This window comes from Oreochromis aureus, linkage group 23 (assembly GCF_013358895.1).
Source record: "Oreochromis aureus strain Israel breed Guangdong linkage group 23, ZZ_aureus, whole genome shotgun sequence".
Taxonomy (NCBI): Eukaryota; Metazoa; Chordata; class Actinopteri; order Cichliformes; family Cichlidae; genus Oreochromis; species Oreochromis aureus.
In genome coordinates this window covers 26,863,282-26,890,427 of record NC_052963.1, presented here as the reverse complement: position 1 = coordinate 26,890,427, position 27,146 = coordinate 26,863,282, and the positions used below count along the sequence as shown (strand labels likewise).

The window sequence follows — 27,146 nt, the reverse complement described above, 5'->3', positions numbered from 1 at the left end:
TGGTAAAAGTTCAGTTCTGCTTAAAATAAAACCTTTGACACCCACAATTCATAGCAACAAATGTAATAACCAGATACAAGCTCTACAAACCAACATCTGTTTTATTCGACATGTTTTTAAAGTACAAAATAAAGAAAATATGAATTGAGTGAGTAAAGTTTCCAGGAAAGCAGCCCTGTAGGATTGTCTCATAGACTATGAGACAGAGGACAGAGGAGGGAAGGGATTCTGTTTGCTGACCACGAGCTTCTGGTGCTGGTGGGAGATGTAGCCTTTGATGTGACCCTGGAAGACGACAGGAAACACAGAAGAAGAGCTCAGTGTTTATTTGCCAGTTCACCTGAATGTAAGTGGCTTTTTATGTTCCAGTTTCCTCACCATGTAAATGAGGTTGGCCAGGATACATTGCACCTCGTCGATGTCGACATCCTCCACCTTCATCATCCTCAGAGCCACCAGGAAGGCATCCAGAGGCAGCTGGTGAGTCCTCAGCAGCAGATACCTGCAGACAGAAATCAGTCAGGGTATGGTTCATGTTTGCAGAGATTACAGAGAAAATTATTTCCTATTAGCCATTTTGTGATTGAGATTACAGAATAAAACTATAAAATCTGAATAATCCACAAACAAGGCAAAACACCTAAACGAGGTGCTAAATTTGAGGTCGAAATGCTCCCAAAAATGAAGGAACCAATCTTCATAAACAAAAATACATCAAAATAAGTAATATGTCAAACGAATTTGATTACATTTCAGTTTGTGTGTGTGTTGGTAAAACAGCTACTGAGTAGGGCTGCAAAATTAATCGTTAGAAAATCGCGATCTCAATTCATACTTATGTGCGATCTCATTTCCAAATGACAACGATTTCAAAAAAAAAAAAAAGGATGACGATTGTACCGCATTTTGATCCGGGACATAATCTGCATGAAAACAAGCGCTCACTCTTCCTGCTCAACAAATGACAAGGGCGGAGCCTTAAACCACGTAATACCGAAGCCAGCTGGCAGGGAAAAAACAACGGTGAGCACGTGAGAGATGACGAAGCCGTAAAGGCCAAGAAAGTGACAGGAGAAAATCCGTCCCGGTCAACCACATCAACAACAGGAACCTTATACAGCGCTTCCCCATACCCGTCGAACTCCCGCAGGCACAAAGAAATTACAGAGGCTATCACTTATCACCTGGCTAAAGATATGGCTCCCATCAACACTGTGCAAAACGAGGGATTTAGGAAAATGATCAACACCCTAGACAAACGCTACACAGTGCCGTCCCGCAACTATTTTTCAAATGTTGCACTACCTGCTCTATACACGCAGTGTCGAGAAACGGTGGAGACGGAATTACAAGCAGTACAACATTTTGCGGCAACGACAAAATGTGAGACATTTATTGTTTTTATGTTCATTTATTGTTTTTATGTTCAGTTTCAACTGTTACGAAGTTGATGTGCAGTTAATAAGTGCAATAAATATTTATACTGGAAAAAAAAATCGTGAGAGAATCGTGATCTCAATTCTAAGCAAAAAAATCGTGATTCTCATTTTATGCAAAATCGTACAGCCCTACTACTGAGCCACTCACACTTTCTTGTAGAGGTTCCTGTAGGTGATGATCTTCAGCTTCTCCAGGATGAGGAAGATCCCGCAGCGGATGAAGAAGGTCTCGTGTTTGGACAAAGCCTCATTCAGCAACAGTAAGTTCCCTTCACTGACACAAGCATTTACCTGTGAGCCCACATGACGTGATGTCACTTCCTGTGATAATGCCCCTGCCCCTCTGCTTACCTCACAGCTTTGGTAACATCAGAAAACTGCATGAGGTCATACTTCCTAAGGAGCTGATGCGTTGGCATGTGACCCTGAAACACCAGCAACAACCAGTTACCCTGGGAACCATTACACTGCTCCCATGATGCAACAGTCCTGACAGTCCTGAGTGTAAACTGGTCTGGACTTTCTAATCAGGATCTAAACTGGTGTAAAGCCATTTTACCAAATCTAATCAATTTCTAAAGTTTCTTACCAGCAACATCTTGACAGGCAGCAGGTAAATGAGGATCATCCTCTTGTTCTTCTGGCTGGATCGATGACAGTGATCAAAAGCATATGACAAGAACTCCTCGGCTACAGAAACAAAAAATGATTTTAACTGTAGTCCAAACCTGAATCATTTAACAATTTCAAATAATGTTTAAGTCGACACTGTGCCATTTCTGTAGCAGTGTTACCCAGTTTGAAGTCACTGTCAAACATGGCTTTGCGGCCCACGTAGTATTTGTAGGTGACCTTCTGAGCTGGACTGTAGTCGTTCTTCAGGTTGGAACTATCAATGGCTCTAATCAGAGGTTTGCACAGGTGCAGCTTATTGATCTGCAACACATAAACCTGCAGCTATAACCAATCACCAAATCTCCATCGATGATTCATAAACTGAGTGTTTCAGTCACTAATTATTGAGTTTAGACCTTGAAATAAATCTTGAAGAGCTGGTTGCTCAGAAACATCATCCCCCACTTCTTTGAGTCCTCAATACCTGCACGACTACCAACATTGAAAATGTCAATATTAACAAGGACGTCCATTAAACATGAAATATAATAGTGCATAAAATGGGAAATCTAATAAACGCATACACAGAGGAAGTGTATATTTACTGACTTGTCACTGGCACAAACTCTGAAGCAGCTCATCAGCTGCTCTGCTGCTTTCTCCAACATCTCGCTAGGCTGACCTTTACCCTTCTTCTGTAGCTGCTGCTCCGCCTGGACACAACAATAAAATTAAAACCCACTTTCAATAACTTTCAATCACACCTGAAGGTTTTCACCTGTAATTTCCTGGTCCTGTCCTTCATAAGCTTGCCCTGAGCTCTATACAAATTTTTTTACGTTAGTTGTTTTATTTGCATTTATAGAGGAAAATGGTTAAATTTTTTAGTTTTTTTACTATAAATACAATACTGAGTACTCCTCATTTCTTTATATATTTTGCTAGGAAAATGGGAAACCAGTGCAAGCATACATGGAAATATAGCATATAAGGCAATCACAGGGTTGTTACAAATCTAACAAGCTTGAAAGTCAATATTTGCAAAATCTAAAGAAATGAGTGGAGGCTCAAGACTTTTGTGCAGGACTGTAAATAAACACACATATATGGATGAATTTGACTGCTGAACAGATAAAAGAAAAGCCAGTTTGAAATGTTAGTTACGTTGTTGGCGAATATCCGGAGGTCCAGAGTGACAGCAAACATCACGGGCAGAGCCCTGAAACAGAGGGCAGTGATGGTGCGTTCAAAGGCAGCACGTTAGAATGAGCTTCAGTCTGCTACTTTGAAACTGAACTCACCAGTTCTCCTCTTTGTGGGACTGAAAGGCCTTCAAGAAGGACGTGAGGAGTCAAGGAGCTGATCGGACTGATTAGTGATTATTTACTGAAGGTCAGATTGTGTGATTAAGAGACCAAAAAGTCACTTTATGAAGGATATTGAACAACGAGCGTCTGGAACTTGTAGGCTTCAACAAAGTCATGGTTGGCTACAGCGTAGGTACACCTGAAACACACACACAGCCATTTTCTTTCACCTTTATGTCCTTACAACACCACTAAAGCATCACCGTCTGATCCATCGGTCCCACCTGAGGTGAGCTGCGACCATCTCATCGTACGGTGGCTCCAGAACCTGCTGACACTTATCCTCTGGAGTCGCCAGCTGTAACACACACACACACACACACACACACACACACACACACACACACACACACACACAGGTGAGGCTGTGTCCTAGCAACATTCAGAGTTTATGCGAGGCAGCAGTGGCTGACCTGGAGACGGGGGTTGGCAACGTGCGGGTGTTTGAAGGACAGCAGCTCAGCACAGAAGGAGCCCTCGCGGTTGTCGATGGCCTCGTAAACCTTCAGGAGGAAAATGAGACAGATTACAACCAAATTACATAAAAAACGTACATTTCAGACACAGTTAAAGGTCAGAGGTTACCTGCTGCAGGTACTGGTTGATGGTGATGTGAGCCATGAAGGCCTGCTGACCCAGCAGCTGTCTGAACCTGAAGAGAAAAACCAGTTTAACTTCACTTCAGTTTTCACTGTTACTCATGTATTAATGTTATGAAACAAACACACGTGATGATCTCAAAGCTCCAGCACAAAAGAAACATTATTGCTGCACAGTTTGGCTGCTTGAAGGGTCAACTTCAGCACAGTAAGAGTCACCACAGCAGATCATCATCCTTTGTTGCACCAGCCCTCTGCATCCTCCTTTACTACATCCAAGACTCTCCTCTGAGGTCTTCAACTTCTTCATATTCAACAATCTTTCCTAATATATTCCCATCATGATTGACCTCTGGCACTCCTGGTATCCTTTCCACTTACTCACTTGCACACACATTTTATCTAACTTCCTTCTCTCAGATCTCTCCCTTTACCTGGACTAATCTGTTATGGGAATCTCATTCTTCATTATCTTTATGATGTTTGCTGGTCAAGATTTTTACTCCTAGTGCCTGGGACCAGCACTAGGAGTAAAGTGACTTGAATTACTTTGTTTGCATTAATTTAAATCAGGAATAATTCAGTTTTATTTTTTCTGTGGAATCATTTGATAAATAAATGCAATAATTATTTTTTTTATATTTTGATAAATAATTGTTTGATTTATTTATTTTATAACACGTGTCTTAAGTTCAGGTGGGTCTAAATCAGTTTAAATATAGAGCACATAAGATTATTCAATTAAATTTTCAATTCAATTCAAATTTATTTATATAGCGCCAAATCACAACAACAGTCGCCTTGATTTGTGACCATTATATGGTCCCTATTTTCTTTTAGTTCATATTAGCTTATGATAACTCCTCTTTACAACCTGCATCCACAAACACTCTTAAATTTAATATCGGAGGCTGATTTTTATATTTAAAAAAGAAAAATGAAGAAACAGAAACAGAAAGTCTACGATCTTATTTTATTAAGATCTTAATAAATTAAATAAAAGCGGATTTCTCGCCGGGTTTCTCTGTGAAACTGACTCCAACCAGGCAGCAGCTCTTTTTTCGCTTTAATTCCTTCGTTTCCGGTTAAAATCCTACGTTTGATCGCAGTTTCCGGTTGATAACAGAGAACAAGTAACAACACAAACATAAAAACGAACAACAGACAACTACCTACCTTCAAAACAAAGATTTAATCTGAAAATAAGTCCCAAATCCACTATTTGCGTCCATTCAACTGATGCACACCACAACAACGTCCGGGTCTTTGGGGGGGGGTCATACTTCCGCTACATTTCCACAATAAGAGGCTATAATTCAAAATAAAAGCATTACGCTATACCAGCTATCACGACGAATGGTCAAAAAACAACTAAATATATGTTTTTGTATGTATTTTGACATGCATTTTACAAACATTTTGACATGAACCTTCTTCTTTATGAAGTTGATAAAATAAATGTGTAAAAGGGGGCTCAAAGACTAACACTTGGTCTATAGATCAATAAATCATCAAGTCTCAGTGACGACTTCCTCTTTTTCTACTTTTAAAAAACTGACATAAAATGACACTCTCTCTTAAGTCTTTATTGACACACAGCCATAGCTGGACTGGCCATCGGGCATACCGGGCATTTGCCCGGTGGGCCGCTGGCGATTTTTTGTTTTTATGGGCCGATGGATTTTTTTTATTTATTTATTTTTTTAGGAAGGGTATATATAATGAAAGGTGTTGGATTGGCCAATTGGTCATGATCGACTCTGGGCTGGACCAATTACAGCCGAGGAGGCCGGATGCACCCTCCCCCTTGTTTAGCAATCTTAGACGAACTAAAGAAAATGGAGAACAAAAAAAGGAAAGGAGGTGTTTATGAAAATATCACTAAATCTGCCATTTATTAATTTTAATATTAATTAATGATCATGTCTCACCTCTAGTGTTCTTGGTCTTAATTTAAGGTTTCTACCATGTGTTGTAGATAGTTCAGGAGGTTAACTCGACCAAGCAGTCTTTTTGTTTCCGCTATGTACTGTTTAAAATCCAGAATAGGGAGGATGGTGTAGGTTTAAGTTTATTAGATTGATACATTTAAACCAACAAGGCAGTGTAAATCAAAGCAGTTGTTTTCATGCAAAGGCTTTATGGTTTTCCTATAGCGATTGACAGATCACGTGACTTTCACGCATTGCATTCCGGGAACTCGTGGCAAAACAAGTACCGCATCAAATGCAAGCATTTGCAGCACCGCAAAACGTTCATTCTCTGGTTCCAATACCTTCTTGGTTTTTCTTTGCCGCACAAAAAAGGAATGTACAAAACTAAGGAGAACAATGCCGGACCGTACAAAGACAGACTCGACGAAAAGGCAAAGAAAAGATACGAGGAAAAAATCAAAGGAGTGAAAGGGTCAGACCCTTACATGCACACAGAGTGGACAAAAGACGTTAGCGTGCTGCCCAACTTTCACCACGCTCAGATTTATAATTATACGGTTCTTGGAGTGAGTGCATACACTCATGAAGTTTAGTAACTTCAGGTCACTGCAACAAGCCCAGGTACAGTTTACCGACGGATGGGTACAGGACCTTGAAATGCACCGTGTAGAACGAAAGACCATCGTACAAACAAAGGTAAGTTTACCAGTCTCACAAATCGTCATTATAAATACACATTCGTTAACCGCTTATTAATATAACCTTTGAGCTCAACGATAATTAATTAGTAGTGGAAATAATTTCTGATACGCATTACAGAACTGTAGCAGTGACAATAATGTTGTATGTTGTAATCGCACTGGACAATTAGTGATACAAAACAACTGTTTATCCTGTGAATAAAAGTATATGTTTTTGTCAATGTACCATGGTAATAACAGAAGCGAAACACAATATTGTGTCAGGACAATTCACTATTTATGCACAATAAATAAAGGAGCATAGCACGACAATTTCTGTTCAGCGCCAGACTTGCTTGTAACCTATATCACCAATTATGTTAAGAAAAATGACGTATTAACTACTACAAAACACTGACCTTTGTGGGAATGCTTGGAGCAGACTAACATGTGAGCTGGAGTGTTCTGAGACGTTATATTTGGTATATCCAGACCATCCGTCGGCTCTTACTTCGGAAACATGGCTTAAAAAAATTCTCCTCAACGACGTAATCCGATAAAAAAAAAAAAACGATCTCTTTACCTGTCGGCTTCCCGTGGCTGTCATGCGACCGGCTATTGCAGTTAATAATACAACAGCTTCTTGCCATTTTTTGGGTTTCTTTTTATCGCTGTGTAACTGAGTTCAATTGAAAGCCTGCGTGCGCTAGTACCTCTTGCCACAAGTTCCCAGAATCCTTTGCGGTTTTACCCCTGAATGACGTCACATTTTCAATCTCTATCCTGGTGGGCCGGTCTCTAGTCAAAATGCCCGGGCCGATTTTTTGTCCCAGTCCAGCCCTGCACACAGCTGAATCACAACCTCTCTCTTTCTGCATCAGAAAACAAACAAAAAGCAACAACGAGAGCAGAACAATTATTTGGTGTTTTTGCTGACTGCATGTTTTAATTTAATTAATTTAATCTTCAAATTATCTTTTATTTCTGCTTGGCAGCAATAGATCCGGAGAAACAACAATGAGAAAGCAACATCATCAACAACAAAGACATGAATTTTTTACCTCTGACTCCAGAGGGCACCATAACACCACAGAGTTTGCAAGACTTAACATTGATTTGATTTCTTTTAACACTTTGATTCAGCAAATGATATAATGTTGATTTACATGTGACTTGATGAGTAAGTGGCAGCCACTAAAAGTCCCTGCTAGAGACCTTTAATATCTGCAAGAAAAGGAAGCCAAATTTACTGTCAGGTAAAGGGGAATAATTTTAATTTCATTCTCTATATTATATACTGCAACTCTTCAAAAGTCCTAAATAATGCTCTGGCTCTTTAAGGCCCTCCTCCATATGAAAGCTCACTTCTGTTTGATTTCCCAAAATCTGGAAGAGAGCTGAGGGGCAACACCTAGAGCCTGTGAGCTGTGATGTTGGAAACAGAAGATTCAGAGCAGTGTACATAATTTAACATTATTACTTTAAACTCTGGACAGGTTTAAATGAACATCTGAGACGGAAACATCAAATATATGACAATATATCATAGCAAATTATGAATCTATTATGTTTCTAAATGTAGCTCTTCAAGGCCCTCCTCTCTAAAAATCTGACTGGCCAACATCTCAAAGCCAGCACTGAAAGCCTATGAGCCGTGATGTTGGAGACAGAGGATTCAGAGCAGTGTGAAGTCTCAAAAGAAATAATTTTACATAAGTTTACTTCATTATTTTTAACTTTAGACAGGTTTAATATGAACATCTGACACTGTGACATTAAATACATGACAACAAATCATGAAAAGCATAATACATCTCATTTAAAGTCTTAGCATGATTTGCTTTTGAAAATAAACCACATTTATCTTATACTTATCTTAACTTATTCAGCCCATCAGTTCACCTGCTGAAATAACGTGTTTTAGCTCCTGTCTCTTTAAGGCCCCCCTCCCTAAAAGCCCTCTTCGTTTTGATTGGCGAACTTCTGGAAGCCTGCAGAAAATTTTAAATTTCATAAATTATAAATTGAGTATAAAGAGGAATCTGAAGCGCAGGCTTTTGGCTAACATTTCATTTACATATGTTCATCTCACTGCTTTACATTTTTATTACCAATAAATAGGGGGGAAAACCCAACAGTACTGGTTTAGTTTAAGTAACCAAGAGAACATTTGGCTGTCAGTAGATGCTTACTAGAAGACATTAGCAAATATTTACCTATTAGATTTTAAAAGTGGCCCCCAGTGCTCATTAGATTGCATCAACAACCAGCAGGTACATGTAACCATTTTATTTACAGGTATTTACTGGTAAGCTGCTAACTAAAATGGTTGCCACTAACTCAAATAACACCGTCACTCATATGTAGCTGCCAGTTGCTAACCAGTATCTGCTGCTTACATGCAACAAAGGCCAGCAGTGATTACCTTTATCTACTAATAGCAGCCACTAGCAGACATTAACAGCCACTAGAAGTTACCATGTAGAAATAACACCAGCGCTTTAAGTTAAAGCCACTAGTTGTTAAAAAGATATACTATTAACCAGCGATAGATACTAGCACCTAGTATTACTAGCTGCAGCAGCTAAATAGCCACTAGTAGTTATACACAGCCATGAATTTTTGTAGCCAGGAGTTGTCACTGTTATCTATAAGTAGTCACAGCTTCTAAATGAAATTGTAGCCACCAATAGCTGTGGTACAAGCAGCCAACTGGCCACTTCCTGTTTGAGGCCTCGGTCTAAAAGTCATAGAAACCAGTCCATCAACCGCAGTCAGCCTATGGTCGCTAGGAAAAAAAGTGTGTATTTCCTGAATGGTTGGTGAGTGCTTGTTGGCTGTTAGGTCACAAAGTCTGTCATAAAGAAGGTGCTGCACCAGAAAACCGCCATAAGACTGTTTTGGTCACTAACAGACTGCTATGTTAGCCAAGAGCTTGCATACATAGTTCACGGTTTACCATCAAGTAAATGCTGTGTCTTACTGCTGGACCCAACGTGTATAAGAGGCTCCAACTTTTACTTGTAGGTGACCGGTCTCTGTTTCCAATTTCACTAGTAGGTTATGAACTCTCGATGAGTATTTGCAGATAAGTTGGCTTATTACATGAAAACTGTGAGTCACTGCGGCAATCTGGTACCCGCCAAAGCAACTTTTAGGAGGTGTTTTGTGCAGCACCCTCTTTGTGATTAATTTCACAAAGCAACTGCCAGAAACCACTCGCCAACTGGTTGAAGAATACATATTTTTGGGGTTGGGGTTGGGTATCTCTATCCCTATGTGATTGTAGCCACAAGCAGATACAAGTAACCATTAATTTCGAAATGATATCTATACAAATAGTCATAAATAGTTACAAATAGTGTTTAAAATATATATATTTTTTATCAACTGCATGATATGAGTAGCCATGAAAGCTTACAGTACTCTATGTACAAATAACCAGCAGCTGTCACCAAGGTTACTAACAAATAATCATACTGAACGGTTACCACCAGGCTTCTAGTGTGCAGGGCGTTATCACTGATTAATTTGGCCAATCACATCACATTTCAGAAAGAGTGTGTGGGACCAGGTGGCCATCCAGCCCCGCCCATCCGAGTGTGACTAGGAGGCTGCATGAGTCCCTCGCTGCTGATTGGTCCATGGTGGAGCCCAGCGCAGGGCGAGTGGGAGGGGCTCAGCTCGCTGCATCCAACTGTCCACAGACAAGGGTACTGACTGAAAACACACACAGACAGTTCATTTAATCTGAAAAACCGGTACATTTACCATTTAAAGCAGTGGGATGGGTTTCACCTGGAGCTGTGAGGAGGAGGAGGAGGAGGCTGTGATGAAGGGGCACTGCTACTCAAGGGAATGGAGGCAGAGGAGGGTGAGGAGGAAGACGAGGTGGGACGAGGGGAAGAGGTGCTCCATCCATCAGATATCACCTGAACACCTTCAGAGAGACACACTGCGAGCACACAAAGAATCTAGAATTTAGAAACTGCTGTGTTCATTCAATATTATATCAATAACATATCTATCTATCTATATGTATGTATGTATGTATGTATGTATGTATGTATGTATGTATGTATATAAGTGTGTGTGTGTGTGTGTGTGTGTGTGTGTGTGTGTGTGTGTGTGTGTGTGTGTGTGTGTGTGTGTGTGTGTGTGTACATATTTGTATATTGATGTAGATGTCTGCAGGCAAAAGTTTGTATATAAATATTTAAAATTAGCATATAAGTAAATCAACATAATTTACATTGTGTACTAGTGTATATAAAGATATATATGTATATAAGTAGTTATAGAAAGTACAATGTTCATTAAATATTGAGAAAAAAAACCTATATAAAATATTTACGTAAATGCTTATTTGTTTATCTGTTTAATATACAGTTCATTAATCGTTGTTTTTATGTCACATATATAAGAATTTTGTTTTTAAATCATAGTGGACATGAAGCAAATTTGTATATTCATGACAAAAATAGATGTCTGCATGCAAATGTATATATATAAAAATTGTAAATGTTTTATATTGTAAACATTTAGCAAATAAATAAATCATGATTTTTTTTATATAGTTATAAATGAACATGAAACAACAAAGATTATGCAGCACATGTTTGTACATATAGTATAATGTATAATGTAGTATAATGCCAGTGTAAAATGTCATGATTATTTCAATATAGTGAAAATGTTCTGCTGCATAATTTTACATTAAAATTGAAAAAAGTAAAAACAAATATCTGTGATAATTGTAGTAAATATGAAATCCCTCTGTAATGTTAAACATGATAAGAATTACAAAACTTTATTTTTGGACTTTCTACAAACATTCACAAAAACACTGTTACCTGAGGAGTGCGAGCGGTGGGGCAGGTAGGCAGTGGGGTAAGGTGTGTGTCTCCCAGGGTACCCATGGTGTTTATAACCATGGTGATGATGTGATGTCAGCGGGAGGCTGCTGCCATAAGGAAAAGCACCTCCTCCTCCAGCTGAGCACAGCGACCAACCTTACACACCAAAGCACACACGCAAATATCTGTTTACCTAAAATGTATCGATAGTTTGGTTTTTTGTGTCAAGAATAGCAAGAAATATAGACGTACACAAAAAATAAAAGCACAAGAGAAGTAAATGCTCAGAAAAACTGTTTATAAAAAAATGAATAAAACATGCTGTTAAAATCAAACACATTCATAGATTCATAAATTGGAAATAAGATTTTAAATTTTTCCCACAAAATCAGATTTTTATTTTAATCTTCAAATTTCAAAAAGCATAAAAGTCCAATGTTTTTATTTCTATATAAACCACGAAAAAATTTAATTGTCTCTTTCCTGATGAGGCTGTATAAAGCTGTGAACTCACAGGACTGAATCCCAACACGGCTCTCTGATGACTCAGGCAAACTCCGCCCACCTGGGATCCTGAGGAGGATAAATCAAACACAGCCATCAAGACAATGTGAGTTTGTGTGTCTGTGTTCAGATGTGTGTGTGGTTTATATTGTATAGAGTCTCTCACTTGACACCCTCTCTCCAAATGAGTGAGACGGTGGAGTTCATAATGACTCTCTAATCGCCTGCTAACGCTAACTTCCTCTGTTATCCTGGTGAGAAATGCTAAGCGTTAAGTGTAAAGTGTCAGCAGTCATTGCAGGCACATGGCTGTGGTGTAAAATATCTCTGGATGGGACAGAAATCTGACTCATCCACAACTACACACTCATTATATATGACATACTAGATCTCACAGCTATTGCATTTAATCACAAGTTGATTTTACAACATCATTTGTTTATGTGGAGATTTTGCAGTGATGTTTGGGTCCCACTGATCACAGTTTTCTATCTCAGTGAGTAAAATATAAGCTTAAAGTGAAGTATGTCTTTATTGCCACCTTTTACTTATTCAAAATAACAAAAAATGAAAAGAACTGTCTACAGATTTATCATGATGTTTAGTTTGGGAGCTGAGAGCCTGACCTCTTGAGGTCAACCACTTTGGATACTGAGGTGTGTTTATCACCACTCCAAAGTCAGCTGAACCACCCTGAAGCTCTTCAGTAGTCAAATGCCCTTTTAGTCTTCTTGCTAACAATCCTTCCAGCAGTTCTCCCGCAACCTTTTCTTGGTTCTGAAAACTAAAAGGCACAGAGCATTTGAGATGGTTCATTATCTCTCTTGTCATAAACACTACATACATTTTAATTTCTATGCAGATGATATCCAACTTTATTCATCTATGGTGCTGAAATTATTAGTTAAACTAGAGCCGTGGCTTAAGGACATAAAGGCCTGGATGACCTTTAAATGCAGCCCAAACTGAGGTCGATGCACCTGGGCCTAAAAATGTTATGGAGTCTAACCAGCAACTTACTCTGAATGACCATATACTTTACATATGTCTCAGAGCTATGCTGAAAGGCTAGTCAAGTTTGCAGAGGTGAGAGCACATTTTTGTTCTCTTTTAAGACCACCACCAACCACATGAACTGGTGCCCTGCTGGTCCAGTCCAGTTTTAACTCCCTGCTAGTGAAGACAAAACCCGACCATGATGGATAAGCTATAGTTGGATCTATTTTTAATGTTATCTGTAGTGCAGTGAAAGTCTTCTGCTGTGTGCTACCAGCATGCAGAAACTTTGATCAAACAACTTGGCCAGCGTGATATTTCAGGAGCTGTTCTACTTCTGTAGAAGTTATCCGGTGCTTTTAACATGAAGCATCTGAGTTTTGAAAATTGCTGTACAAATAACTCTTGCTTTCTTCATGATAATTACTTGAAATGCTCTGAAAACCTAATATGAGAAACAGGAAATTTTTAACCCTTGTGCAATCCAGCTATCTTAGCAACTAAAAAGCAAAATTACAGTGAAGTCATCATAGTCATCCATTGTTACTTACATGGTCTGTTTCTAACTCAATCTGAAAAAATATCTGGTTGGCAGAAGCGTAATACTTCAAAGATTTTGTGTAGAAATGCACAAAATATTTAGATTACTAAAATATCTAAACATTGTCATAATGAGATACCTAATTATTGAATATATACCAGCAAAAGGGTTAATAAATCAAAGCCTATTATGTTAAAAATGTGTATATTTCACATCTTTTCATTCTCCATGGCACATTAATGTGGAAAATCCTGTAAAAATCTATGAAAAGTTTAGGAGGCTAGATTTATGTTTTTATAATTTAAAATATCACAAAAGAACATAGAAATACACTATATGGCTACTGGGTCTCTTAAAAGGTATATCCAGTTTGAAAGTCAGATTAAAATGATCGGATGTTGTTGTTGTGTTGCTGTGCAGTGTTACCTCTCTTTGGCATCCAGAAAGGCTTTAGCGAACGGGTTGTATTTGATCTTTAGGGCTGTGATCTGCACAGAAAACACAGAAACATCCACATCCTGTTACGTTATTTACACTCGAGAATAAACAGAGCACATCAGCAGTGAAATGTTAAATGACTTGTATGCATAGTCCATTTATTCGACAGAGGCTTCATCTTTCATTGATCTGTTCATTTGCAAGTAATTTCTCAATCAGGCTTCTGGATGAATATCCATTTTCATGTCCACTTATTGTAATATTTCACAGTTCTGTTTAATAAATTCTTCCTCTGTTTTCATTTGAATAATTAGTGTGTGTTCCCAATCTGTTTTTATTAACTGTGATCTCAATAAAATGAGAGAATAGATTATTAATAACCTGAACGTGACCAACTAAGTAAGGGTTTGCTGTTGCAACATTAAAAATGGAATATATTATACCCTTAAAAACTGATTCATCTCATTAAATTAAACAGATTCAGCTGGTAAAAAACTCCGAGCTTTACCTTTTTTTTTTTTAACTAAATCAGACGTTTGAGTTTTACCTTTATAAAAAATTTCATACATTTGTATTCAAATGTTCTTTCCAATTAAAAGATGTTGTGTTGTGTTTTTAATTCCCAGTCTGTGTCCCACAAATTAATATTTATTAAAAAGGTAATTGAAAAAAGAAACAGTGTCCAATATTTCATGACACTTAACCAGCATTAAATCTGGTTAACTGGAATATTTTAGCAATTTTAGCTTGCTGGTGTTAGCTTTAACTTTGGTATATCAAAATCACCTTCAATTTTTCAAGAATTAGAACTAGTATAGCTGTGAAACTAGTTCTAGTTCACAACAAAATACCAAATGAAACACCAAATGATATTGAGAAAGGAACATGTTTTGTACCTCTTCATTCTGGTAGGCAGTGACGGCGATGAACTGTGTTTCTTTGAAGGAAACGTTGGAAACCAGTCGATGGCGAGAGCCAACACACACGATGTGGAGCTGAGGTTCATACTTATGGAGAGAATTCAACATAATCTGGGAAAATGAAGACAATTATTTGTACATTTTCACATTCATTTATAATTATTTAGGCCAAGATTATTGTACATTTTTTCTGCACCTAAATGCTTTTATCTAACGTTCATAAACACTCAAATGATGCATCAGATACAACTCTGACATGGCTGGAATCAGACCCACAGACCTGACTGAAAGATGACCTGCTCCATCTCTTGACCCACAGCTTTTCAACCCTCTGTATATGTTTTCATACTCATCTATCAGGGTGGCTCTGGTCTAGGGGTCATCTACCAATTGGAAACTCAGTGATTCAATCCCCTGACTCCTCTAGGTTGCCTGTAAAAGTATCCCAGAGTTTCCCTGGCCCATCTAGTGGTTGAATACAGGGTTGAAAGTTCTTCTTTTGACTTTATTGTTTGTATAGAAGAAAAAGATGCTTGTACAGATGCGTATGTGAATGAGTAAATGGGGCTTCTATTGAGAAAGCACTCTAAATGCTCGAATACAGTGGAAAAGCACTATGTAAGTACCAGTCAGTTTATGGACATTTGTACCCAGCCATATGTTTTTATACACTGCTCAAAAAAAGGTCTAATGAGACAGGCAGTTGTTCTACGAAAACTGGACAGGACCATAGAAGATCCTTAACCCATCTGGTATCTACTCCTTTGTGTAAAAAGGAGCAGGGTGAGCACTGCCAGAGCTGCAAAATGAGTTCCAGCGGGTCACTGGTGTGACTGTCTTTGACCAAACAATCAGAAAAAGACTTCAAAAGGCTGAGCTGAGGGCCCAGTGTCGTCTAGTGGGCCCTGTGTTCATTGCTTGGCACCTTGGAGCCTGATTGGCACTTGCCATTGAATACCAGAATTCACAGGTCCACCACTGGTGTCCTGTACGTTCACCCTGTGTACATGTGACAGAAAGGATCCAGAGAAGCTGCAGAGAACGTCATGGTGTCTGCAACATCATTCAGCACAACCAGTTTGATGGTGGATCAGGGATGGACTGGGACGACAACACCACCCTGATTGCCATTAGGTATCAGGATGAAATCCCTGGACCCACTGTCAGACCCTATGCTAGTGCAGTGGGTCCTGGGTTCCTCCTAGCGCATGACAATCCATCCATCGTCACATTAAGAACATTTCCCAACATTATCAAGCACACAAGCATGTGGGGGGCATACAACATATCCACCAGTCCATATCAGTATAGTGTGTGTACTTTTGAATCAATTATATATATATACATACTGGTACAGGAATCTTTTGACAAGTGTCCCTTTAATTCTTTTAAGCTGTATATTCATTTTTCCATCTTTACCCATTTACACACATCTAAACATTTTTATATGCTTTCGCCCAGCTATCTATATTCATTAACACCACTTTGTACTCATCTATAATGTTTCCATTTGCCCCATACCTGCTTGTGTCCATGCATGTTATTGCTCATTCATAAATATAACCATCTATAACTGGTTGCAGCTGCCTACCTCATTCTATCCATACTTCAACATTTCCTATCTGACCTGCTTCTATACAAAGATACCAGCCTGTTTAGTTAATTTCAGTACTTTTTTACTGAAGTCCATTCTCTCTGAAGAGATCACGTGCCTCACGGTAAAAACTTGGCTCTAAAAGTTTGAAAAAGTCCAAACAGCTCTGTACTTTTGAATCAATTAACAGAAAACAAAGGTAAGTGTAGTTTTGTCAGTCAGTCAGTTTGTCAGTCTGTCTGACTGCAGGAGAGTTTATGGAGTGGAGCCATCTTTGTCTTTTGGCCAAAACACTCTTTTATCCATCTGTCTTTTCTATCTCGTCCATCTCCCCATCAACCCCCCCCCAAACCCCCTCCCCTCACTAACGAGGCCCAATTAACCAATCCGAGTTCTCCGGGCGGACACACAAAAACAAACTGTTTTCTATTCAGATTGAGAGGCTGGCTTCAGATCTGACCCCGGCGCTGTGTGTGTGCTGGCAGTGCCCACATTAGCTGGAGTGTGTGTGGGCTCTTTTTGAATATAGTTTACCTCTCTCTCCCTCGTCCATCTGAAGCATGATGGGTAAATTAATTTCCCAGTAAAAAACATAATTACCATAATGTACAAATAAGCTGAGCAATTATTTCATTATGGCCGAGCTCTCTGTTCCAACTCTGCATTACTGCCCGGTGTGTGCGTGTCATGTTTGGACAGGGATAATGGGGTAAATATAAACAACATTATTGCCAATTTTGTAGTGCTGCGCACGTGTGTTTGTGTTTGTGTGTGCGTGCGTGCGCATGGAGGCCTCTAAGAGTGCTGAACAGCTCTCGACAGGAAGTGCATTAAACTGCTGCTGGCCAATTAAGAGCTGTTTATCCCGTTCCCGTGGTTACGAGGGGGCGAGCAGGTGAAGTGAGCGGAGAGAGGGACTGAAGTGGCTAATTAGAGGCGGTAGTCTCTCGCCCACTTCAGTACAATACAGAGGGAGGGAGAGAGAGAGGGAAAGAGACGGAGACTCTTGACATGAAGAGCAGGATAATGGACTCAAGAAGAAGAAGAAGACTCAGATGCAGAAGAAATACAGGAAAAAGTCTGGTAAAAGTGAAAGAGAGGGAAAGGGAGAAGGAAAAGATGCAAAAGCGAAAAGAAAAACAAAAAACTGTTAGATGGGTATGAAAAGAAAGAAAGAAAGAAAGAAAGAAAGAAAGAAAGAAAGAAAGACAGAAAGAGAAGAACGAATAGTGGAAAATTAAGAGAACAAAAAAGAAAGACTGAAAAAAGAAAACACTAGATTAAAGAGAGAAATAAAGTACTGAAGAAAAAAGGAACTACAAACAACACAAAGAAAGCAAAAATCAGCAGAACAGAAACAAAAAAGAGAACAAAAGAAAGAAAGAAAACGAATAAGAAATCACAGGAAAGAAAAAAACAAACAATTAAATAAAAGCTGTGAAAATCTGAAAATATATGAAGAGACTGGATAAAAATCAAAGTATGAATGACGGCAGAAAGAACAAGTAAACACACAAAGAAATCAATGAATGAAGACATACAGATTTTCAGACTCTGTTCCACCCACCTGTCCTCCTCCATTCACCTTATTGGTGAGTTTGACCTTGTTGAAGGACACGGCCGCTTTCATCCAGTGAGCGCCAAAGTTTGGCGAGTCAGGGTGGATGTAGATGCCGCCGTGGCCCCGGCCTTCGCTGCGGCTTTCCGCCCGGCCGGCCGCCACCCACTCCCCGTTTACAAACTTCCAGCGGCAGCTGTCAGCCGGCACGAAGTCCAGCAGGAAGGAGTACATGGAGCTGGGGTCCAGGCCAGACACGCTCACCTTCAGGACTGGGAACATGCGACTGAAGAGAGACACACAGGAAATATTCACTGACATCAAATGTGGTGCTCAAATTAATATGTAGGCCTTTGTGCACAAACTCCACAAACAGTTTTATATTTGTCCTTTTGAGTTTAATTTGAGTTAAACCACAAAATATATTAAGACATGGAGATATTTATTAAGAGTGTTAACACACGTAGTGGAGCTCCTCCGGGTTCTGCTGTCAGTTCTATGTAGTCTCCATTTGTGACCACCTCACAACCAGCTTTTTCTTTTCCCAGTGTGCATTGCACTTTTTCAAGTTTCACTGCCACTAAGCGAGTAGTGGTGAGTTCTGTGTGACTGAAGCCTTCAAGTTGCTTATCTGCTTACTCATTTTCAAACATTTTCTGGTTTGAAATTTTCTACCTTAAAGCACCTTTAAATTATGTTCTTTTTTTCCCACACAGTTACTTGCAGCAGAAACTCATGATACTCATGATAATATGATCTCAATAGATGCTATTGGGGACCCTCAAGACTGTCTAATTGATTGGGGTTTCTTTGGTTTTAGCTTGATTAAAGGGGAAATTTTATGTTTACTCACAGAACCCAAAATAATAACAGAATTATGGGGCCAATACCAATTTTAATGAATTTTTTCTTCTTTGGTTCAGTTTTTTTAAGTATAACCAACTATAATGAAAAAGTTATTTATGTCAACCTGAAGATTGTCCGACTTTTTTTCTCTTTTAGCCCCATTTTTGGTCACCACCAGCACCTCAGATAAATATCCAGGTTTTAAGTTGCCAAATGATCCACAGCATTTTGTTTTGCTTTGTTTTATGTTTTGGACTTTAGATGAAATTAAATATATACACAATATAACATTTCATATAATGAATACATTTACAAACAAATATAAAATTATTGCAACTATTAAACTAGATACAGATCTAACTCAAATATTGGGAATTTGTGGATCTGTTAAAAAAAATTCCAGAAGCCAACAGTAAATTTGAATAGTTCTATAAAATGTCTGTGATAATTTATCACAGTCCCACATTTAGTTAACAGATTAATTTTTAAGCTGACAGAATTTTCAGCTACACTGATACACAGATAGTTGTTCCTTGTTGTTTCTCAGGAGTGAGGACTTTCTTGAGCTTTTCTAGGAAAATAGTTCAGCTTTGAGAGTTGGTCAAAGAAAACATGTCAGAGCCAATTTTCAGAAATTTCTGTCAAATTAGAGATAATGATTTATATATAACACAAATAATTGTTGGATGGAGTTTTAAAAGTAAACAGAATCCAAAAAAGTCTGGTACTGCAATTTTTTGACAATTGCGCCAAACAGCTGAAGGTTGTATAAAGGCATTTTAACAATACCAAATTTTAAGGGCTTTAGAGAAAATGTCTATAATTTTCAGACTAGTTTTTCTCCAAAGAGCCCCCCGACACTACGATGCCACCCCCATTTTACTCTCTGAATATACCTTATTCTTCATTCTGTCTGGTTGACAGCGGTACAGTAAAGAAATGCATTTCTTTAACAAACGTCAATAACTACCGATGACTGATTAGAAAAATCCTTACCAGAGCTGAAATTTGTTACAGGCAGCATAAACTATGATAGATTATGATAACCAACCATCTCAGCATGTGAATATAAATTTATCACCGTATGTTAAAAATACCAAAGTTTCCATCCTTCTGAAGCTGCTTTCAGACAAACAGTCGGCTCTCCAGCAGTAACAGCAGTTGAAGTGGCGTCCTGCAGGTGTAAATGGAGTGTTTGCCCACTGCAGGGCGCGACTGGTCAACACGCCTCGGCTCGGCACAAAAAAAACACAAAATGAAACACACAGAGGCGATGATAACAGCTGCTATCGAGACTAATGAATAACCCCAGTTAACAGCAGCACTGATCGGGAGTCAGCTTAAAACAGGGACACTCTGTGTTAACATTTCTCCTTCTCTGTGATCATTTTTGCGAAAATATTCAGAAATCAAGTATCTTCTAAAACGAGCCATTATTTGTAGAAAAATGGGTAAGATTATGTATTTAGCATCACAACAAAATACCAAATCTCTGCCAAACAAAGTACAAGTTGCCACATCTGCTCAGAAGAACCACCAACAAGACTCAATTTAGAAAAAACCCCATAATTTTTCAAATATTTTCTTCTTCAAGCTTGTTTCTTTCATAAAGTCTGAATTGTATATTCATGCTCAGAAAGAATATGGTGTATCTTAATGCCACTGAGTTGAACATAATGATCTTTTAATGTCTGATTTTTCTATTTTTCTGTTTCTAAACTGGCTGACTAGGAACAAAGGTTGATTAACTCTCATAAAAAATGTTAGCATGCTACTGTATCATTCATTGACTGCTGATGCCAATGAAGTCATTAACTTATTATCACAAAGTCACAAGTTGAAGCACTAGAAAGTCCTCCTAATGTTACTGTCACAGTGTGTAACAGAAATGCCAAGCTAAAACTGTCAGAGTAAACTTAGCAGCATTATATGGATCATAGCTATTTATAGGGCCGGTTGTACCTGAAAGGCTCTGTTTTTTGTTTATTTTCGCACTGACTAGTTGAAAGTTGCAAAGAACTGTATCTGTGTTTGCTAAATTACATTTTTCATTTGCAGACTTTCCTGACAAGAAAAAGCAATTCTGTCAGTTTAGCAAAAGACTGAAAATTGCCTTTTCATGATTTTCTAACATGTTCGTCACTGAATACTGACTATGAAGACAAAAGTTACCTGATATAATGAACTGTTTCCTGTTGGCTATCAATCTGATGGCTGTTGACAATATACTTTTAGAAAAGTACTTTACTGATATTACATTTAATACATTCTATATCTAGAATGTATTAAAGACCATAAGTACTGTCCTTATTACCTCTATAACTTCAGAAAAAACTTCTCACAACTCCTAAATTATATCTGGACACTCTCAAAGCTATTTATCACTTCTAAAAGGGCAAAAACCTTCTGATTTTCTTCTGAAAAGTCTTACAACACAATTAGAAAACGTTACTAATTGCATCCATAACTTCTCCAGGACATCCACAGCATCAACAAGGACTACAAATATCAAATGTCAGTCTTCTAATTGCCTCCAGAGCTTCTTGTGGACTTCTGAAACATCCAAAAGTATTTGTGGAATACTTTTTTTGAGTAACTTGTTGATTTTTTTTTTATTTGTGGAAATCTCTTCAAGACCTTCAAAATCTAAAGAATCTCCCCCAAAGACCTAAAAAAAATCTCCTGAATTAACTCAGAAACTTCTTTGAGACTTCTACAATCTCAACAGTGACTATCAAAACCTCTTGTGAACACCTCTAAAACCCCAAACAAAGAGACACCCGGTATGTCAGCTGGCTATTTATGAAGGCTTTGTTTATGAGAAAACATGTTAATGTGTTTTTTCTATCAATACAGAAAAGTGGGTGAGGTGACTGTGGCTCAGGAGGAAATGTAGGTCATCTACTAACTGGAAGATTGGTGGTTTGATCCCTGCCTGCTCCAGTCTCTATGCCAAGTAAGTCTCCTCCAAGGATACTTGGAGGAGATACTGCACCCCAAGTTGCTCTCTGATGCAACTATCAGTGTCTGAATGTAGTCTGTATAAATGAGATATGTTCTATAAAGCACTTTGAGCTCTCCAGTAGAGTTGGAAGGTGATTGATTGATTGATTGATTGATTGATTGATAGATATACCTTTATTAGTCCCACAAGGGGAAATTTCATAAGGCTGCCGACCTATTGCACGCAATGGCAGTGCCATCGTACCCTCCGACCATACATACATTACACAAAACATCACATGGGGAAGACAGGTCAGAGAGGAATCAATTTATTTACCATTTACCCAAAAGCCCTTAAGATTCACATGTTGATCAGCAGTAAGACTTAAAAAAGTAAACATTACTTAACGCAAAGTTCTGATTTGATGTCCCTAATTGAAATGCATCCTGAGAATCTCTAATTCAGGTGTTTATATCCAGCTATTTTTGTTTATTTAAGAAACTTTATTTATATTGTAATTTGTTCACCTTTTCTTTCAATTTTTGAAAGTCTTCTGAAGCTGTAAATAAACTTTTGTTTCCACTACCAGGTGCTTCCTGAAAAACTAACAGTTGCATTGAAGGAGTGAAGTTTGTTCATTTATAGCAAAAATCTGAGAGCAGTTACCGTCCATTCTTGGTGACGATCATCTCGTTAGTGATGTGCTGGAATTTCCTCCACAGCTCGGCGTCCTCTAACGTCACCCTCAGTTCCCGCTCTGTTGGATCGCCCTTCTCCCGGCCGGCCTGCAGCTCGCTCTCCACGGCGCTCAGCAGCCGCGACATGCAGCGTTCAGCCGAACCGGGGCTGCACATCGACCCACCGGCACCAGTGGCACTCTGATCTACAGATGACACCGAACCAGACCCTCCGTCTTCCTGTAACCCCTCCACCTTCATCTGCAAACCCGAACAAAGACAGATTCAATCGTGATGAGTTTTACAGTTTTTATAACATTCCTTTCACTTAAGTAAAGATGTTGTGATTATTTTTTAGTCTTTAGAAACTTGACAATGCAATCTGATCCACCTAAATATTTTTATTTTTCTAATTTAGTTCACTGAGTGTGAATTTTACCACAAAGTATGATTCTTGTCACAATAGACTGAAGAACACAGCAGTATGTCAAATAATGGGTAAAAAAAACAGGTTGTATTTCTTCATATAATCTCTTAGAGTCTGTTTTGTTGACCGCACTGAATCTCAAACATGTCATAAATGATGTTTTATTTGATATAATCATAGGTCTGATTTCACTGAATGTTGAAGACCTCACGAATTCTTGATGAGTTTTCAATTTTTAAAACACCTTTTGACATTTCAAACTACATCCTAAATACAACTGATGATTGAAAATGATCAGGACCAAATGATATAACCATGTTTTTATATAATTTCTTAACAACACCACTTTAAATTACACCAACCCTCTAACGATCAGATTATGCTTCACTGTTGCATTTAACAGGTGATTAGTAAATCCCACTGAAAACAAAATTTTCAGTCCACTCCACTTTGAATTCATGCTACAGGTTTCCATTTTTTTTTCTAAGCCACATAATCAGTTTAACCGAATGAAAACAAAAATAAAAGATGAGCTGACGTTATTGTCATCGTTGTAGTTAGCTGGAGGACAGTGTCAGCTACCTGATAAACCCATATTGTTCCTGAAAATTTCTGCATTTGAAAATAATAGGCTGAATGCAGGTGGGGAATTTTTGGACCAAAGAAAAGCAAAAAATAAGCTCATTTTAGGAAGCAGCTTATCTGTTGTTTATTTTTTAGGCTTTTAAACAATCAACATTGTTTGATATGAAAGGAGCAAATGAAATGTGCTATAATCTGATGTTTGATTGTTCAGTTTAAATGAATCTGAATGAAATAAAAGGTTTATTTATTTTTCCAAGTTGCTCTTGAATAGAAACCTTCTTTAACTGCATCATTTCATTTACAAAGCGGTCAACAAAACTCTAAAGTCTTTTACTTTGTCAGTCAGAAGCATCTGCACACCATTTGTCTTTCAATGAGACTCTTACTTGGCTTTTAGTATGGACCTGGAAGGAAACGATGTCTGAAACAAGAATGAAAATGACTGATTATAAACTGAAGGATAAAAACTTAAAACACATACCTTTAAACACCATCAGTAGATCGATTTATTGTATTGTCATGTCCATTTATGTACAGTTATCACATGCATATCGGGCAAACTGAACTACTGATTTCTTTTTTAGGGTTATGGATTTTTTTTTGCCTCAAATTGCTACATAGTTCACAGCATAGCAGTATATTTTGTGCATAGCTAAATCTAACCTGCCATCTGTACAGTTTGGGCTGATGGCTTGAATGAAAACTCTGTTTCAAAAACAGGACGTTTGATCAAAATTTTACCAACAACAAAACCCAAGATTGTGAATAAGAAGGTAAAATTGGCTTTAAGAAAAAACCTACCGGAAAGAATTTACTCTGCAAACAATTAAAATATAGATTATTAGAGTGCAGAGTCTACCAAAAACCCCCTCTGAGATCTGTGGATTTCAGCTGGTTTGTTTTCTTTTTTTATTCAAAAGCTTCCTTTTCTAACTTTTCTTTGTCCGCTCAGACAGCAGACGCTCCAGCAGAGAAAACACACACAGGATAAAAGTGGGGATAATAAGCAGAAGTTAACAGACATTTAATGGAGTGTAATTTTTCTGTTAGTTTATTTTCTGTCTGTTAACACTGCTGCTGTTGTTAGTAACCACTTTAACCGCAGGACCTTTTAAACCCCACTGAGGGTGATTTAATACCTGCCTCATGATCAGAAATAGGAAAAAAAAATCAATATTGTCATAATTTCCCAGTTCTAGTTAATAATAATAATTAGAAAATTGACCAAATTAACCTAAGATTTGTTTAAAAATGTTTGGGGGAAAAAAAGACTTTCCTATTTGTGTTAGTTCAGACCAGGACAAAGAAACATCCAGGACCTTAAGACATTAAAATTCCCTGTTTATTCTTTAGCTATCTTTTAAAAAAATGCATTATTGTTATTAGATTAGGACCTTCAATAGTTAGTAAATATATAAAAAATATATATATAATATTTATATTTTTGGCTCATTTAAATGCACGTTTAATAGAAATTACAACCCAAACATGTTAAGAAAATTATTTTACATAGGTGCAATTACTGAATTTGACAGAAAGCATATATACATCTCTTCGCATTCACATTTTCACTTATGGTAAAAATTTCTATGTGATACACAATCACGTCAAAGAATTTGTATGATTTATTTAAAGATTTGAATGTTTTAAAGGTTTGAATGTTTTAATATTAAAAATAATTTCAAGAAACAATATTCAAACAGCTTCAGACTATTTATCTCCAGTCAGTAAAAAATATAATCCAGTGTAAAGCGGACTTTTTTAATGATACACACATCCCTGTATTTAAATCTAATTTGATGAAAAAAGTCCTAAAAATATTTTTTATTTCTGAAAGGAAGTATTCAGTCTACTTCATATATTAAATGTATATTTAAAATATTATGTAATATTCAGATAATGAATTGTTAATTCTTGGTGATTTCAAAGTAAACACTGTTAACAAAAAAGAGGGAAAAACAAGCAAAAAAAAAAAGGATAAAAACAGATGACAAATACATTTAAAATCCTAAACTAAAAAGCACATGAATGACAGCTGACACAGTTTACTGCCCATGTGCAAAAACACACAAAAAAGTAAAAACTACTTTTGTTTAATAAATTTTAATTCCATCAGTTGCAAATTTATCCAGAAATTCCTTGAAATTCCTGGAACAAAAATCTTGGAATTGTCTAACAACATTTCTACTTGAGCTTAGTTATAATGAAAATCTCTGTAGGCCAATAATAGGTGAAACTACAGGTGTATAAAAAGCTGATAAATATAAACTTACCTGTGACACCGGGCACCGAGCCGAACAGTTGAATTTATCCTAACGAGGTGTTTCTGATGAACAGGGAGATGAAAGGATGGAGGTTTGACTGGGATGTGAAGCCGCTCAGCATCTGACTGAACACATCACAGTCAATCAGAAGGCTTCAGTCTGACTACACCTCGCTCTGCATCTCTCTCTCTCTCCCCGTTACACACACACACACGCTCTCCATCTCTTTTCCTTTCAAACACACAGACGATTTACCTCACTCGGCCACTCACACTTAATCCACAGAGTGTTTAACTGTCCTTTGAATTATAAAAACTGCTTTCAGTGAAAGTGAGGAAGAGGGAGTGTTAAAAAATAGCAAACATAAAAGGGATGAGCACAATGATGAATCTAAAAACCAGCACAAATCTTTAATCTAACCTGCAAACTAATGCAGGAACAGGTGGATGTAAAATGGCAACCAACCTCCATGTTAAGATTTTTATAAACACCTAGAAGTGGATGAGAAAGAGTAGAAAACAACAGGAAAGCAGGAGAAAGTGAATAAAGTTGAAACACTGGCCTCATAGTTTGTTGAAGCCGTGAGAGCAGCACCTTTATTTAGAGCAACTTTAGAGCAGATTTGAAGTTTGAGGAGAACAAATCAAGCGTGAATGAATTATATGGTTGCCCCTCTCTAAGCCTTGTTCTCTTGGAGGTCTCTTCCTTTTATAAGGGAGTTCTGCCTTCCCACCATCACCAAGTACTGATCACATAGGAATGTTTGACTGTTTGGGTTTTCAAGGGTCTACAGTGCAGCCTTGTCTTATTTACAGTGTTAATAAAAGTTACTGTTGGCTGGTCCATTGCCCCAAGGGCTCACCACAGCAGGCATATGCATGTTTTTTTCATACATCCCCTTGCAACCACCATTCCCCAGTTAAACATACATATTCCCTGACTGGTTAGTGAGTGGTTGCTGGAGGTTGAAACAGTTTGCATGAATGATGTCGATTTATCTGCAAACACCAGCCGTGCGGTAGGGGAAAAAAAAAAAAAAAAAAAGTGTGACAAACTGAAAATGGAGACTGTTTATCTTCAAAGCTGTGTCTTACTGCTGACAAGCAACACAATTCAAAACAGGCAACTTTTATTTTGACAAGCAAACTTTCTCTGTTTTTGATCTATGGCTCTGTGGTTTGTTAGTGTTTGCGAACAAATTGGCATCTTCCATGGGGAACTGTGGCAAACTGTGACCAAAGCAATCACAAGGTCTGTGCTGCAGCACCATATACGTTTTCTGCAACCATTTTCACTTAACGACAGCCAAAAACCACTTTCTCGTTGATCAGGGTATACACAGTACACGATGGTAGTTACCAG

General features: G+C 38.0%; 2 protein-coding genes across 2 annotated transcripts; both read right to left on the bottom strand.

Moving 5' to 3' along the window:
• Positions 1–83: 83 nt before the first annotated feature.
• On the bottom strand, positions 84–5,310 carry pcid2 (PCI domain containing 2). Its single transcript, XM_039607142.1, has 15 exons — positions 5,197–5,310; positions 4,007–4,073; positions 3,835–3,924; positions 3,646–3,719; positions 3,495–3,560; positions 3,356–3,397; positions 3,219–3,273; positions 2,664–2,767; positions 2,471–2,546; positions 2,234–2,375; positions 2,029–2,129; positions 1,791–1,864; positions 1,588–1,713; positions 379–502; positions 84–285 (listed from the first exon to the last, which is right to left on the bottom strand). Exons 2-15 carry the CDS (start codon positions 4,040–4,042, stop codon positions 196–198), a joined length of 1,200 nt encoding a protein of 399 aa, XP_039463076.1. The 5' UTR covers positions 4,043–4,073; positions 5,197–5,310; the 3' UTR covers positions 84–195.
• A 2,933-nt stretch (positions 5,311–8,243) lies between these two features.
• On the bottom strand, positions 8,244–25,880 carry tbx19 (T-box transcription factor 19). Its single transcript, XM_031745831.2, has 9 exons — positions 25,794–25,880; positions 22,498–22,769; positions 18,051–18,327; positions 14,866–15,000; positions 13,958–14,019; positions 12,005–12,063; positions 11,488–11,646; positions 10,433–10,589; positions 8,244–10,354 (listed from the first exon to the last, which is right to left on the bottom strand). Exons 2-9 carry the CDS (start codon positions 22,767–22,769, stop codon positions 10,186–10,188), a joined length of 1,290 nt encoding a protein of 429 aa, XP_031601691.2. The 5' UTR covers positions 25,794–25,880; the 3' UTR covers positions 8,244–10,185.
• Positions 25,881–27,146: the final 1,266 nt, after the last annotated feature.

Bases quoted from the DNA above. Each gene is read 5' to 3' on its own strand.
- tbx19 (XM_031745831.2), bottom strand. From the start codon at position 22,769: ATGAAGGTGGAGGGGTTACAGGAAGACGGAGGGTCTGGTTCGGTGTCA. The intron at 15,001-18,050 runs GTGGGTGGAACA...TCATTTTCCCAG, and splicing joins AGGTGAATGGAGGAGGACAG to ATTATGTTGAATTCTCTCCA. The intron at 10,590-11,487 runs GTAACAGTGTTT...GTGTGCTCGCAG, and splicing joins CCACCGCTCGCACTCCTCAG to TGTGTCTCTCTGAAGGTGTT.
- pcid2 (XM_039607142.1), bottom strand. From the start codon at position 4,042: ATGGCTCACATCACCATCAACCAGTACCTGCAGCAG. The intron at 3,398-3,494 runs ATATCCTTCATA...TTGACTCCTCAC, and splicing joins TTCCAGACGCTCGTTGTTCA to GTCCTTCTTGAAGGCCTTTC. The intron at 1,714-1,790 runs GTAAGCAGAGGG...TGCTTGTGTCAG, and splicing joins GATGTTACCAAAGCTGTGAG to TGAAGGGAACTTACTGTTGC.